This window comes from Dendropsophus ebraccatus, chromosome 14 (genome assembly GCF_027789765.1).
Source record: "Dendropsophus ebraccatus isolate aDenEbr1 chromosome 14, aDenEbr1.pat, whole genome shotgun sequence".
Classification (NCBI taxonomy): domain Eukaryota; kingdom Metazoa; phylum Chordata; class Amphibia; order Anura; family Hylidae; genus Dendropsophus; species Dendropsophus ebraccatus.
The window spans coordinates 65677724-65691785 of record NC_091467.1 but is presented as its reverse complement, the minus strand read 5'-3'; the positions used below and the strand labels follow the sequence as shown (position 1 = coordinate 65691785).

The following is a 14062-nucleotide window of genomic DNA, read 5'->3' as shown; positions in this document are numbered from 1 at the left end:
ATTCCATTTGCATCAAAGCATCATTTTGCTTAAGGCCAGAGGTTCTGCAGCAGCTTGGATATGTATCATAAAATACATTGCTACAGAACCTTGTACACCCTCAGCTGCTGCAGAATCTCATAATACACACCTCAGCTGCTGCAGAACCTCATAATACCTCAGCTGCTGCAGAACCTCATAATACACACCTCAGCTGCTGCAGAACATCATCACACACCTCAGCTGCTGCAGAACATCATCACACACCTCAGCTGCTGCAGAACATCATCATACACCTCAGCTGCTACAGAACCTCATCATACACCTCAGCTGCTGCAGAACCTCATCATACACCTCAGCTGCTGCAGAACCTCATTATACACCTCAGCTGCTGCAGAACCTCATTATACACCTCAGCTGCTGCAGAACCTCATTATACACCTCAGCTGCTGCAGAACCTCATTATACACCTCAGCTGCTGCAGAACCTCATCATACACCTCGGCTGCTGCAGAACCTCATACTTCACCTCAGCTGCTGCAGAACCTCTTCATACTCACCTCAGCTGCTGCGGAACCCTATATACACCACTGCTGCTGCAGAACCTCCTCATACACCTCAGCTGCTGCAGAACCTCATCATACACCTCATCTTCTACAGAAGCGCATCATACACCTCAGCTGCTGCAGAACCTCATCATATACACCTCTGCTGCTGCAGAACCTCATCATACACCTCAGCTGCTGCAGAACCTCATCATACACACCTCAGCTGCTGCAGAACCTCATACTACACCTCAGCTGCTGCAGAATCTTGTAAAACACACCTCAGCTGCTGCAGAACCTCATCATATACACCTGCTGCTGCAGAACCTCATCATATACACCTCTGCTGCTGCAGAACCTCATCATATACACCTCTGCTGCTGCAGAACCTCATCATATACACCTCTGCTGCTGCAGAACCTCATCATACACCTCAGCTGCTGCAGAACCTCATCATACACCTCAGCTGCTGCAGAACCTCATCATACACCTCAGCTGCTGCAGAACCTCATCATACACCTCAGCTGCTGCAGAACCTCGTCATAATTTATTCATTGTATAATTTAATATAAATATAACCTGTAATGTATTTATATATTTAAATAAGCGCTGCAGAATCTGTTGGCGCTATACAAAGAAATATTATTATTATTATCATACACACCCCAGCTGCTGCAGAACCTCATACTACACCTCAGCTGCTGCAGAGCCTCACCATACGCACTGTACAGTAACTTTCTAATATAGTTAAAAGTTAAGCTGAATATGGCGCTGCTGTAATTTCATCCGCACGGTTTAAGGCTTCGCTGACAAATCACTTAACCTTTGACCTTGTGGTTTGTGATGTCATCGGTTGGTCCGCTACTTCCCCTGGCAGCTGACTCTTTCACTCTATAAGCACTTTTAAAAATAAAAAAAAAATTTCTGAGAAAGTGAAAAAGTCAGCTGTGACCCCCAGGGGAGCGGTGATACTGGGATCTGTTTACTGCGCGGTACCGTATCTAATCCAGGCCCCCCCCCCCACTCTCACTTCCAGTCAGGTCTCCTAATCCCAGTCCGAAATCTCCCCGTCTTCTAGAAAAAAAAGCTTAGTCGCCGTACAATGAGCTGTTCTGCCTCTTTCCTATATACTTTGTCTTTCATAGACAGAACGCTTCTATATCTGATCTAGTCTAATGCAGATTTTGGTCGAAATGCGTCGGTGGGAACAAAGCCCAAGACTTCTAACAGCTGAGGATTCGCTACATTTGGTTCCTGTCTAAACTGTCGGCATCTCAGAGGGATACAGCGTATCAGATCTGGAGAGAGAATTGTGCTGCTTTGTATACAGTACACAGCCTAATGTTTCTCACAGCTGAAGGTTTGTTACAATGTGTCTGGTCTAGACAACCCCCTGCCAGTGAAGCAGTCTGGACTTGAAACTCATATAATGTATCTGGTTCGCAGAGGTTCGTGCAGACTTGATTCACTGTGACAAACCCTCAGCTGTCACAAAGTTTGCACTGTTCGGATTTGATTGACATTGTACCAAAGTTCCCATCAAGTCGAATGGGGTTTGAGTGGGATATTGCACTCAGTTCTATTGATATGAATAGAGCTGAGTTGCAATACTGCACATTACCTGAGGACAAAGGTGGCGCTGTTTTTGCAGGAAATTAGCAATTTTTTTTACTCCTGACTGAAACCGATCCTAGACCGAATATTTTGCCGAATATGACACAAATTTTCCGATGCATATTCCACGACAGATTTCTCAGATTCCGAACAGATGTCAGATGTGTCATCATACCCCTTTACCCTCAATCACAGGTGTCAAACTTTTAGCCCCCCAGCTTTTGCAAAACTACCATTCCCATCATGCCTGGACAACCAAAGCTTTGACTAGCCAGGGATGATGGGAATTGTAGTTTTGCAACAGCTACAGGGCTGCAGTTTAACAGCCATGATCTAGATCATGGGTGTCCAAACTGCGGCCCTCCCGCTGTTAGGAAACCACAACTCCCATCATACCTGGACAGCTAAAGCTTTGGATGTGGCTGTCCAGGCATGATGGGAAATGTAGTTTTGAAACAGCTGGAGGGCCGCAGTTTGGAGACTCATGATCTAGATCATGGGTAGGGAATCTTGGTTCTCCAGCTGTTGCAAAACTACAACTCCCATTATGCCTGGACAGCCTTTAGCTTTGGCTGTTCAGGCATGATGGGAGTTGTAGTTTTGCAACAGCTGGAGAGTCAAAGACATCACAAGGTTTCATAGAATGGACTTTCCCTTTAAAAGGATTCATGGGATTTAACTATAGGAATGAGGCACTGTCCCTTTAAGAGAGGCAGTGCACTATCCCGCTGATAGTATACCCGCCCTTAATAAACCTGCCCAAGGTCACATGGAAGTCAGGACAGAACACAACAAGGCAACAACTTCCTCTAATCACAGCCTGACTTCTGCTTTCTTATCTGTCATTGACATATATGGGATTCACCTCTGTACCCCGAGACCCGATCACCTGATCCGCCCCCGCTGCTGCCAGGTCCGGCTGTTATATTGTTGTAATGGCTGCGATAAGCCTCACATGGACCTGTGATTTACACCCTGTTCAATCCGCTATAAATGCAATGATTCACCACCTGATCATCCGCAAATAGTCATAAACCACCTGCGTCGGGTGATTCATGGGAATATAAAATGTGTCGATTTCACATCACGTTATGACCTTCAGCAGAGGAAGATTTCCTGTATTTGCCGCTGTAAGCCCATTCTTGTCCTCGGGCTGTGTGTGGTATTACAACTTGGCTCTCTTCACTTCAGTGGTCCTAGCGTCAGACTACAAAAAAACTAAAAAATACTGAAAACCGTGACTCTGATCCTAAAACATAACTTTTATTACAATAAATTAGGGGCAGGGAATCTTGGCTCTCCAGCTTTTGCACAACTACAACTCCCATCATGCTTTGGCTGTCCAGGCATGATGGGAGTTGTAGTTTTGCAACAGCTGGAGAACCAAAGTTCCCTATTCCTGCAATAAATTCATAAAAATCACCCCATTGATCAAACCACTACAGACATGACCGGGTCAGGTACCAACAAGTAATACGGACCATCCACTTACTACTCTTCATCTGTATAAGTTCAGTTTGCTATAAAATATTCTAATACAACTTTACTATCTCGACGTGTTTCACCTTATGGTAACAGGTTCATCAGGGGGAACGGTTTACAAAAAATAGATCGCAATGTACTTGACCCTTAGAGTAAAGGAGCCAGACTGTGCTATTATCAGATATATGAAAAGTGGGTTGAACCAAGAAGGGAATGGATATATGGGTGGAAGAATATATTATGAATGCCCCTAAATGATGATGAAGTAACCAACATGTATAAGGGAATCTGTTGCCGGGGTGGTCCCCTGCTGCCCTGATTCACAGATCTTTCCCTATGACAGGGAGATGTCCATGTCAATCAATGGGGAGACGCATCCTGAATATCCCCACAGCTGTTGATGGTGTGTACCATATACATGTTGGAGTCCGAGCCTTGATGACATCACACCATTCTCTCTTCTTACAGGATGACGTCATGATGCCACAGAGGGTCCGGCTACAATACGAGGTGGCGCAGCGCTTACCAAAAAGTGTGAGTACCTTCTACTATTTGTGTTTTTACATCACGCCATTATTACGTTTCTATGTGTGCCCCCCCTTATGCATAAACTGCAGGGGGTTCTCCTTGGTGGTCCGGGCGCTGATCTGTGAGGGCAGCTTTTCCAGAAGGTTTTAGATTGTCCGCATTCCATTCCCCTGGGACCAGCAAGGTGAAATTGCCGAAGGTGCGCCCCCCCCCCTTCTCGGCTGGCATCTGGCGCGGAAATACCTCCCCGAATTCCTGACAGAGCAGAGATAATCAGGGCTGGTTGGACGGAGAACAGAGACAGACGCTGAGTTATTTTTGTGTCTGCTTCACAAGTGAAATCACCCGCAAAACCATTACCCACAATGGTATCCAGGAGAGTATGGCAGCGCGTCGTGTCACTAATGCCCCCGCCAGGAGGATGTCTGAATCACACACGGCTGCTGCAATCCGTGCCAGGCTGGATGTAGATATCGAGGTGGATGAGTTGGATTCACACCAAGTGCCCATGACCAGGTTTAATCGGGAATCTGTAGGGGACATCATGTCCTCAGTAGTGCAGCCTCAGGCCTTAGTTTTATATCTTTAAAGTGTACCTTGCAGAAATCAATAGTACAGGCGATTTTAAGAAACTTTGTAATTGGGTTTATTAGCCGAAAAATGCAGTTTTATCATGAAAAAGCAGTTTGAACTCTCCCCCCTGTCTTCATTGTTGTCTATGAAGAGGGGAGGGGTGGAGGGAGATGAGGCGCCAAAACAGGACAACAAAGAGTTAATTTACAACTACATCATTGGGCTGTCTCTTCTGATGTCAGCTCTGACCTCTAAATAGAGGCTTTCACTCGGGTCCCGCTGTGTAATCCTTTGTTCTCTGCTGGCGACTAATCTCCCTCCTCCCCCCTCCCTGCTCCATAGGTTACACAGGGCTCGACTGATGTAACAAGACATAATTTCCTGATAATGAGCAGTGAATGAGAGAGAGAAGGAGGGGGGGGACCTGGGGAAAGTCTTTGTGAATGCAGATAATGGAATATTTGCCTAATAAACCCAATTACAAAGTTTCTTAAAATCGCCTGGACTATTGATTTCTGTAAAAAAAAAAAAAAAAAAAAAAAATTGACCCTTTAAGTATTCTAAGTCTGGAAGTTGTTTCCACATTTATAGTATGTACATAAACAACCACAAGGTGTCCATGACTGCACTACAGAGGACATGATGTTGGGCCTCACATGTTGGGCAGCCTCACATGTTGGGCTTGTAACATCAAGTGATGAAATTTCAACTTCCAAGTGAGATACTAAAGAGCAGTTTCCATATTTATAATATGCCACAAACGACTAATAATGGCAGCAGACACTATGCCCATCACCGCATTGCAGCTGACAGGAATCAGAAGGGGACGTGATGTCTTTGGAATTGAAGTAGATCCTATAGGTTTAAAGCAGAATTTTTTTTTTCCCCCAAAATCAACCGGTGCCAGATATTTGTAATTTACTTCTATTAAAAAAAATCTCAAGTCTTCCAGTTCTTATCAGCTGCTGTATGTCCTGCAGAAAGTCGTGTATTCTTTCCAGTCTGACACAATGCTCTCTGCTGCCACCTCTGTCCATGTCAGGAACTGTCCAGAGCCGGAGAGGTTTTCTATGGGGATTTGCTGCTGATGGACAGAGGTGGCAGCAGAGAGCACTGTGTTAGACTGGAAAGAATACACCACTTCCTGCAGGGCATACTGCAGCTGATAAGTATGGGAAGACTGGAGTACCCCTTTAGGTAATCTTAGCCCAGAAGGAAGTGGTTCCCACATTTGTTATATACAGTGTGCAGAAAGAACCAGGAGATGTCCATGAGCACACTGCAGCCGACTGGAATCAGGAAGAGACATGATGTCACCAGATTCTCAGTAGTGCAGCCTCTGACTTTGAGCCTGTAACATTAGGTGATCAAAGCTCAATTTAAATAAGATAATAAAGATCATTGTTTACATGTATAATATATCCAGAAACAACCTGTAATGGCTGCAGACAGGGTGTCCAACCAGAATCAGGAAGAGGTGTGATGCCATCAGAATCTCAGTAGTGCAGCCTAAGCCTTTGGGCCCATAACTATAGGGGTTCAGCTCTTGGCCATAATTGCACATTATAATACTTGCAAAACAACCAGCAATGGCTGCAGACAAAGTGACTGTGACCGCACCGCAATGGACTAGAATCGGGTGTTATGCCATCATCATCATCAGAATCTTACAGTATCCAGCTTTATAGTTGCAGTATCCAGCTTTATAGTTGCAGAATCCAGCTTTATAGTTACAGTATTCATTCTTTCTCATGTGCTGAAGCCATATTAAGCTGTACTGTTACGGAATGTAGATCAGAGACCGTACAGCGGCCATATTGATTTTCTCACATGCCCACGGGGAGACCACTTTGTTTCCTTTGCGCCTCTCTCCCAACACTTTGGTATCGCACGTGGTCACACTGCATGACGTGAGTGTTATTTCCTATATTCCATTGAGATCATGTCAGATTGGCAGCAGCAGCAGATGATTCAGTGAGAAAATTGGTGGGAATTGTATCCTTGGCACTGAGGCTGGTACGTTGCTTTGCCTGTCCTTGTTTCAGAGCCCCTCTAAGTCATGTAGAGTCCAGTACATAGCAGTGTATTGAGTATAGCTAGGGGCTAGCTGGGCCTGGCACAGCAGGGGTTAACCACGGCAGCTGGAATTAGCTCATTGTCGCTAAACGAGCAATGTGGTTGAGTCGGTTTTTTGGAGGCGCCCGCATCTGTGCACATTGCTGCCATTGTTCACCGAGCGGACACAAATCTTTCCAGGCTTTGTTGCTTTAGCTATGACAGCTTGTCATGTGTATCGTCCTCCCCATCTTATATCGCACACAAAGGGCACGGCGGAGGACGGAGACGCTGTTAAAGCTAATAGCGAACACCGGTCATGTGACACCCAGAATTAATGATCGCAGGAAAAAGAAACATCCTTAAAGTGTCATTGGTGTTTCACAAAACTTTTGACATGCCATAGAGACGTCATAGAGACATGTCAAAAATTTTGGTCGGTCCGGGTCTAAGTGTTCAGGCCTGTACAGATCGGGAGATGGAGCGGGGAGAGGACCGGGATGAGCACAGTTCTCTCTTGGCGCTCTGTCACATGATCAGTCGGACTTATAATGGAGCTCTATGGAGCCTGACTGATCACGTGACACAGAGCTGGGAGAGGACCGTGCTTAGCGCAGTCTTCTCCCGGCTCTATCTCCTGATCGGTACAGGCCTTGAACACTCAGGCCCGGACCGATCAAAACTTTTTAAAACTCTTTATGACGTGTCAGTAGTATTGTGAAACGACAGGTGCGCTTTAAATCGTGCAGGACCAGTGACTACGGTTGCGTGCTTCCTCCCTCTTTCTCCATTGCCCGCTCCCTCCCTCTTTCTCCGTTGCACGCTCCCTCCCTCTTTCTCCGTTACACGCTCCCTCCCTCTTTCTCTGCTGCCCGCTCCCTACCTCTTTCTCCATTGCACGCTCCCTCCCTCTTTCTCTATTGCACGCTCCCTCCCTCTTTCTCTGCTGCCCGCTCCCTCCCTCTTTCTCTGCTGCCCGCTCCCTCCCTCTTTCTCTGCTGCCCGCTCCCTCCCTCTTTCTCCGTTGCACGCTCCCTTCCTCTTTCTCCATTGCACGCTCCCTTCCTCTTTCTCCATTGCACGCTTCCTCCCTCTTTCTCTATTGCACGCTCCCTCCCTCTTTCTCTGCTGCCCGCTCCCTCCCTCTTTTTCTGCTGCCCGCTCCCTCCCTCTTTCTCCGTTGCACGCTCCCTTCCTCTTTCTCCATTGCACGCTCCCTTCCTCTTTCTCTATTGCATGCTCCCTCCCTCTTTCTCCATTGCACACTCCCTTCCTCTTTCTCCATTGCACGCTCCCTTCCTCTTTCTCCATTGCACGCTCCCTCCCTCTTTCCCTGTTGCACGCTCCCTCCCTCTTTCTCTATTGCACGCTCCCTCCCTCTTTCTCTATTGCACGCTCCCTCCCTCTTTGTCTATTGCACGCTCCCTCCCTCTTTCTCTATTGCACGCTTCCTCCCTCTTTCTCTATTGCACGCTCCCTCCCTCTTTCTCCGCTGCCCGCTTCCTCCCTCTTTCTTCATTGCCCACTCGCTTCCTCTTTCCCCGTTGCAAGCTCCCTCCCTCTTTCCCCGTTGCCCGCTCCCTTCCTCTTTCTCCATTGCACGCTCCCTCCCTCTTTCTCCGCTGCACACTCCCTCCCTCTTTCTTCATTGTCCGCTCCCTTCCTCTTTCTCCATTGCACACTCCCTCTCTCTTTCTCCGCTGCCTGCTCCCTCCCTCTTTCTTCGTTGCACGCTCCCTCCCTCTTTCTACGTTGCACCGTCCCTCCCTCTTTCTACGTTGCACCGTCCCTCCCTCTTTCTCCGTTGCACGCTCCCTCCCTCTTTCCTCATTGCACGCTCCCTCCCTTTTTCTCTGTTGCACGCTCCCTCCGTCTTTCTCTGTTGCACGCTCCCTCCCTCTTTTTCTGCTGCCCGCTCCCTCCCTCTTTCTCCGTTGCACGCTCCCTTCCTCTTTCTCCATTGCACGCTCCCTTCCTCTTTCTCTATTGCACGCTCCCTCCCTCTTTCTCCATTGCACGCTCCCTCCCTCTTTCTCCATTGCACGCTCCCTCCCTCTTTCTCCGTTGCACGCTTCCTCCCTCTTTCCCCGTTGCACGCTCCCTCCCTCTTTCTCTGTTGCACGCTCCCTCCCTCTTTCTCCGTTGCATTTTCCCTCTCTGTCTCGCGCTTCTTCCCGTTTTTTCCTTTGCTTACTTCCTCTACCATGTGCTCCTCCCTCTTTCTCTTCTGCACGCTTTGCCCTTTTACCCTATTGGCCATGCTTTCTTTTGCCTTCCAACCCTGTCTCCATGTTGCTCTCTCCCTACTGCTGTCTTTTCTGTGTATTTTCCCCTGCACTCTTTCCTGCATTTTCCCTCTTTTTTGCACTCTATCTCCTGTGTTGCACTCTCTTCTCTCTTCTACGACCTCTCTGCTGCAGTCTCTACTCCTTGCTTTCTTTTGCTTTCCTTTCCTGGTGCTCTCTCTCCAATGCTGAACACTTCTCTCTCCCTCTCCATCCTGGTTTGGTGTCTCCCCTCATCCTCTGCCGTTCCCTGTGTACGGGCGCCTTGTCACGGGAGGCTAATTCTGAGCCCTGAGCTCTACACAATACCATTTGGATACAGCACAAAAGTTAATTTGCTGCTCGGCCACAATTGTGTCCTCTAATTACACCGTAGGAATCTTGGCAAGTGGGAAATCTGTGCGTGGGAATCGGCCCCTAATTGGAATCGCTTCGTTTTTTAACTCTTTGTAGGAGAGGTCGCCATTGAATTGGGTATTTAGGCATCAGTGAAATTACACTGCCGGGAGATAATCAGATAATCTGCTGCTTGTCTATAGGGAAAGATGCTCATCATCTCATAAGCTGTGGATATATATATATATATATATATATATATATATTCTTCCTATTAAAGGGGTTGTGCAGCAGCTAAGGCACTGGGTACAGACCCGCCTGACTTCACACGATTTTTCATGTTCAGTCATCAGACATTGTAATTTGCCCCTGTAGAGAATACAACCGCAACTATGTTGAGGACAGACATCAACAATTCATCAAGTAATCGTGATTATGGTCCATTATGAATCGATATGTTTTGTGCCGATCGATCAGGCATTATGAAATGCTCCTTGAAGGGAAAGTGTCAGCATCTGGGCTGGTCCCTCTGTGCTGACAGTGTAGTGCAGTTGTGTGTCCCCCATTGTGTGGCCTTCCTTTCCTTTTGCCCTCTGTGCTGTAGTTTGCCTATATTCTGGCCTGTTACGTTGGTAGCAAGTGTCAAAGAGGGGTAACGATGAGGCGTTTGTGCGGCACTTCGGCACGCCTCACCACTACTGCCTCCTCCCTGCTTGGCATGCATAGTCATTGCGGTGCGCGCTCATTGCCAGTTCATGCATGTATTAACTGAGGGCATTGGCTTCAGGCCCTCAGCATGCCTGCGCTGCTCCTCTGCACTACGGCACATGCGCGTTAACACATCGCAGACCGCACATGTCCAGGGCACAGGCACAAACCGACAAGTGGATGCGTGCGGCCGTGCCAGCAATGGCCTGAAGAAGACATCACCAGGAAGTAGGAGGCCGGGCCGCAATGCATATGCATGCCAAACAGGGAGGAGGCAATAGTGGTGAAGTGTGCTGAAGTGCGGCACAAACGCCTCACTGCTACTCCTCTTTGACACTTGCTACCAATGTAACGGGCCAGATTGTGGGCAAACTACAGCAGCGGGGGCAAAAGGAAAGGTGGGCCACACGATGGGGGGGGACACATGTGCACTACACTGTCAGCACCTTGGACCAGCCCAGGTACTGACAGATTCCCTTTGAAGGAGATGGTAGAGTTCTATATACACCTAATCATACAGAACAGACATTATGGATGGATTCAGTATTGAGGACAGGTTATAGCTGTGTATGTATAGCATCTATACAGGCCAGGCATTACAAATCCATCCTGTCCGAGGTGTAAATTGTAGCCTAGACATTACAATTTGATCGTGTCTTCAGTGTATCCTATGTATATTGTGTATTCCATAACTTTGTGTCTGAACAGACATTATCAATCAATCCCTGCAGAGTGGATACACACAACCAGTCCTAGTGCACAGTAGCGGCTTTTAAGGACCAAATCCTAATAGAAGTCATATTACTAAATGGAAGGGCTATATGGTGGCAGTGTGTTAAACCCCATCTGGAGAGCCCCTTTAAATAACACGCCAATGTTTTCGCAGCCTCTTGCGTACGCCCAATGCACATTGCCCTCTGGCCAGAGAAAACACATTGTCCCTGTGCACAGACAGCGCATCAGCAGACACAACACAAGTCTCTGCCGCCTCTACGCACTTGAGCAAATAACCGTAGGGACATCTGCACACACTGGTATTTTTACCCTCACGCCTGTAATTAGTGCGGCAGCTCGTAAAAAAAAAAAAAAGAGAAATTAACAACAGCATTCAGGTGCACCGGTCTGGCCGGTCACATGACTGTGGCATGTCGTCTAATATAATGGGATGCTCGGGCCTAGCGGTGAGGCGCTGTTTATACTGCAGACCTGTCGTCTTGGTTTTACTTTGCGGTCAAGTGGTTTAGGAAGAGTGTTGTGCAAACATTACAGGATAGCACCAATAGGCTCCGCCCACTGTTATCCCTGGCCTTACGCTAACAAGGCAGGACAGGTACGGCTTATGGAGATTAGCGACGATCCTCCACTATTCAGAATGTGTAAATCCTACATTACTAAGAGAGTCCCTTAAAGGGACCTGTCACCAGGATGGAGTCCCATATAGCCTATCAAGGCTAAACTCTGTGGCATCCGCTAAATTAACCTATGAAGTTTAGCCCCACCCTCTGGACTCTTTTCAGAGTTTTATGAAACCAATTACAGCTTTCATCTTTGAGGTGTTGTGATGCTATGGGCAAAAAAACAGTCATGGAGATTTATGAATCAGAAAATCCTGTCACCTAAAGCAACCACAATGTAGATTAGTAAAACTGTCCAATAGCAAAACTCTTTGTTGCCCACAGCAGCCAATCACTGTGCAGCTGTATCCAGTAAGCTGTGCTGTGATCAGTTGCCATGGGCAGATTTGTGAAGCTGTATGAGAGAAAAACGGTTTGTTGCCGAAGCAACCAATCACCAAGCAGCTTTCTATTTTAGCCACACCATAAGAAATTAAAGCTGTAGCATGATTGGTTGCTATGGGCAACAAGGACAGTTCTTTCTTTTATACAGCTTCCTAACCCTCCGGTTGTCTTTGTTGCCGATAGCAACCCCTCATGACGCTTCTTTAATTTCTTATCATGTGGTTGAAAAATGAAAGCTGTGCTGTGATTGGTTGCGACAAATCTGCCCTTTTCTGTTTGTCATGTGACCTCTCTCGGCTCTTCTGAATGGCTAGGATCGCTCACAAAGGGGGAGGGGCTTTAGAGGGCAGTTTAAGTAGTACACTTTGTATCTCAATATCGCTCAAATACTCCAAGTGTGGTTGCCCTTCAAGGGGATAATTGCCCTTTTAACCTTTGTCTGTTGGTCGCCGCCATTGCTGCATCCTTCTGGCAGTCCATCCTTTGCTCAGGGTTATATATTGCCGTACCAGTAAAAATATGTGTGAAATTTGTGTAATTGCAGCTGTAAAGCACACAACATGGTGTTATGTGTGGTATGTGACATGGAGCGGGCAGGAGTTACATACAGCAGCCCCTGAGGCCGCACCTCTGAGACACTTATGATGCTTACGTTGTCCAAATCACCATCCTCATCAATATCTACATCAGGGGACATGATGCCATCAGGACGTCTCAGTAGTGCAGCCTCAGGCTTTGGGCCTGTCACTTCAATTGATCGTCTCTCAGCCTATAAATAAGGTGTTTGGGGGTTGGTCTTAAAGGGGCAATGTCTTTATTCTCTGGATTTCCCATCCAAGCAATCATCCCTTGATCCAGAGTCTTAAGAACAGCGTCCAGAGTGTTTTTCTTGTCGCGGCTCCAGGTTTCGGCTCATCGTTGGGCTGACAGGAAAGGTGTTGCGGTTACGCCTTTTGCTACATCCCTCGATCTCCCTCCTTGAGATCATTCGCTGCCCCTCTTCTGTTTACATTCCACTAAGACGGGAATATGTCCCCGTGTCTCCCCTTCCTCTCCCTATGAATGGAGACACGTTCCGGATGCTTCCAGGGGAAGTCGTTCTCTCCCGGGATCAAAGAGTGTCCAGCGGATTCGGCATTGTCATGTAGTGCTGGCACGCTCGGAGGGATTTCCACTGCCAAAGCTCAGCTATACTTCTCTGTGGTGCACAGTACTACTTCTCTTGTAGGCAAAATGCATACTGTCTCTTTAGACAGTGCTGTTCTTTAGGAAAAGTGCTCTGCACAGTACAACATCACTGAAGTGAAAGATATATATATCAAATATATATTCTATTCTAACTTCTTTTATTTGACCAGAAGGGTTTCATTGAGTATTCATAGAACAGTGTGTAATTGTAACCTCAATCATGTATATATTATATTCCCAGTACTACTCACCTTGTGCAAGAGGCAGTACATAGTCTTTCGGTGACGTTTCAGTACACTTATGCACAGTACCACTCAGGGCCGTTTCTAGGTAAAAGCGCAACCCCCCCCCAAAAAAAAAGTGACTCGCAGATGACGTCTACTTTGCCCCGTGTAATAGGGGCTTTAATTGTCCAGAGGAAAGATTAACAGCCATAAAAATGATTGTTTTTTAGGTTTTTTTTAACAGCAATGGGTGATTGTTATAACATCAGAATCATTAGCTACTAAATCATTATAGTGAATCTTTTACACAATAATCGCTTCGTGTAATAGGTCGGTTACACGGGATGATTATGATGCAAAAATCGTTAAAGGAGAAGTCCGGTGAAAATTTTTATTAAAGTATTTTATTGCCCCCCAAAAGTTATACAAATTACCAATATACACTTATTACGGGAAATGCTTATAAAGTGCTTCTTTTTCCCTGCACTTACTACTACATCAAAGCTTCACTTCCTGGATAACATGGTGATGTCACTTCCTGGATAACGTGGTGATGTCACTTCCTGGATAACGTGGTGATGTCACTTCCTGGATAACGTGGTGCTGTCACTTCCTGGATAACGTGGTGATGTCACTTCCTGGATAACGTGGTGATGTCATGACCCGACTCCCAGAGCTGTGCGGGCTGTGGCTGCTGGAGAGGATGATGGCAGAGGGACACTGAGGGTCACAGGGCACTGGAGGGAAACTGAGCATCCCTCTGCCATCATCCTTTCCAGCAGCCACAGCCTGCACAGCTCTGGGAGT

General features: G+C 47.0%; 1 protein-coding gene across 4 annotated transcripts in view; it reads left to right on the top strand.

The window, feature by feature from the left end:
* Positions 1-14062, top strand: part of B3GNTL1 (UDP-GlcNAc:betaGal beta-1,3-N-acetylglucosaminyltransferase like 1) — a 144918-nt gene that overhangs the window by 27549 nt on the left and 103307 nt on the right. For all 4 annotated transcript variants that reach the window (XM_069953772.1, XM_069953770.1, XM_069953771.1 and 1 more), the window contains exon 6: positions 4088-4153. In XM_069953772.1, coding sequence (XP_069809873.1) covers positions 4088-4153 — 66 coding nt within the window. The remainder of the gene's footprint in view (positions 1-4087; positions 4154-14062) is intronic.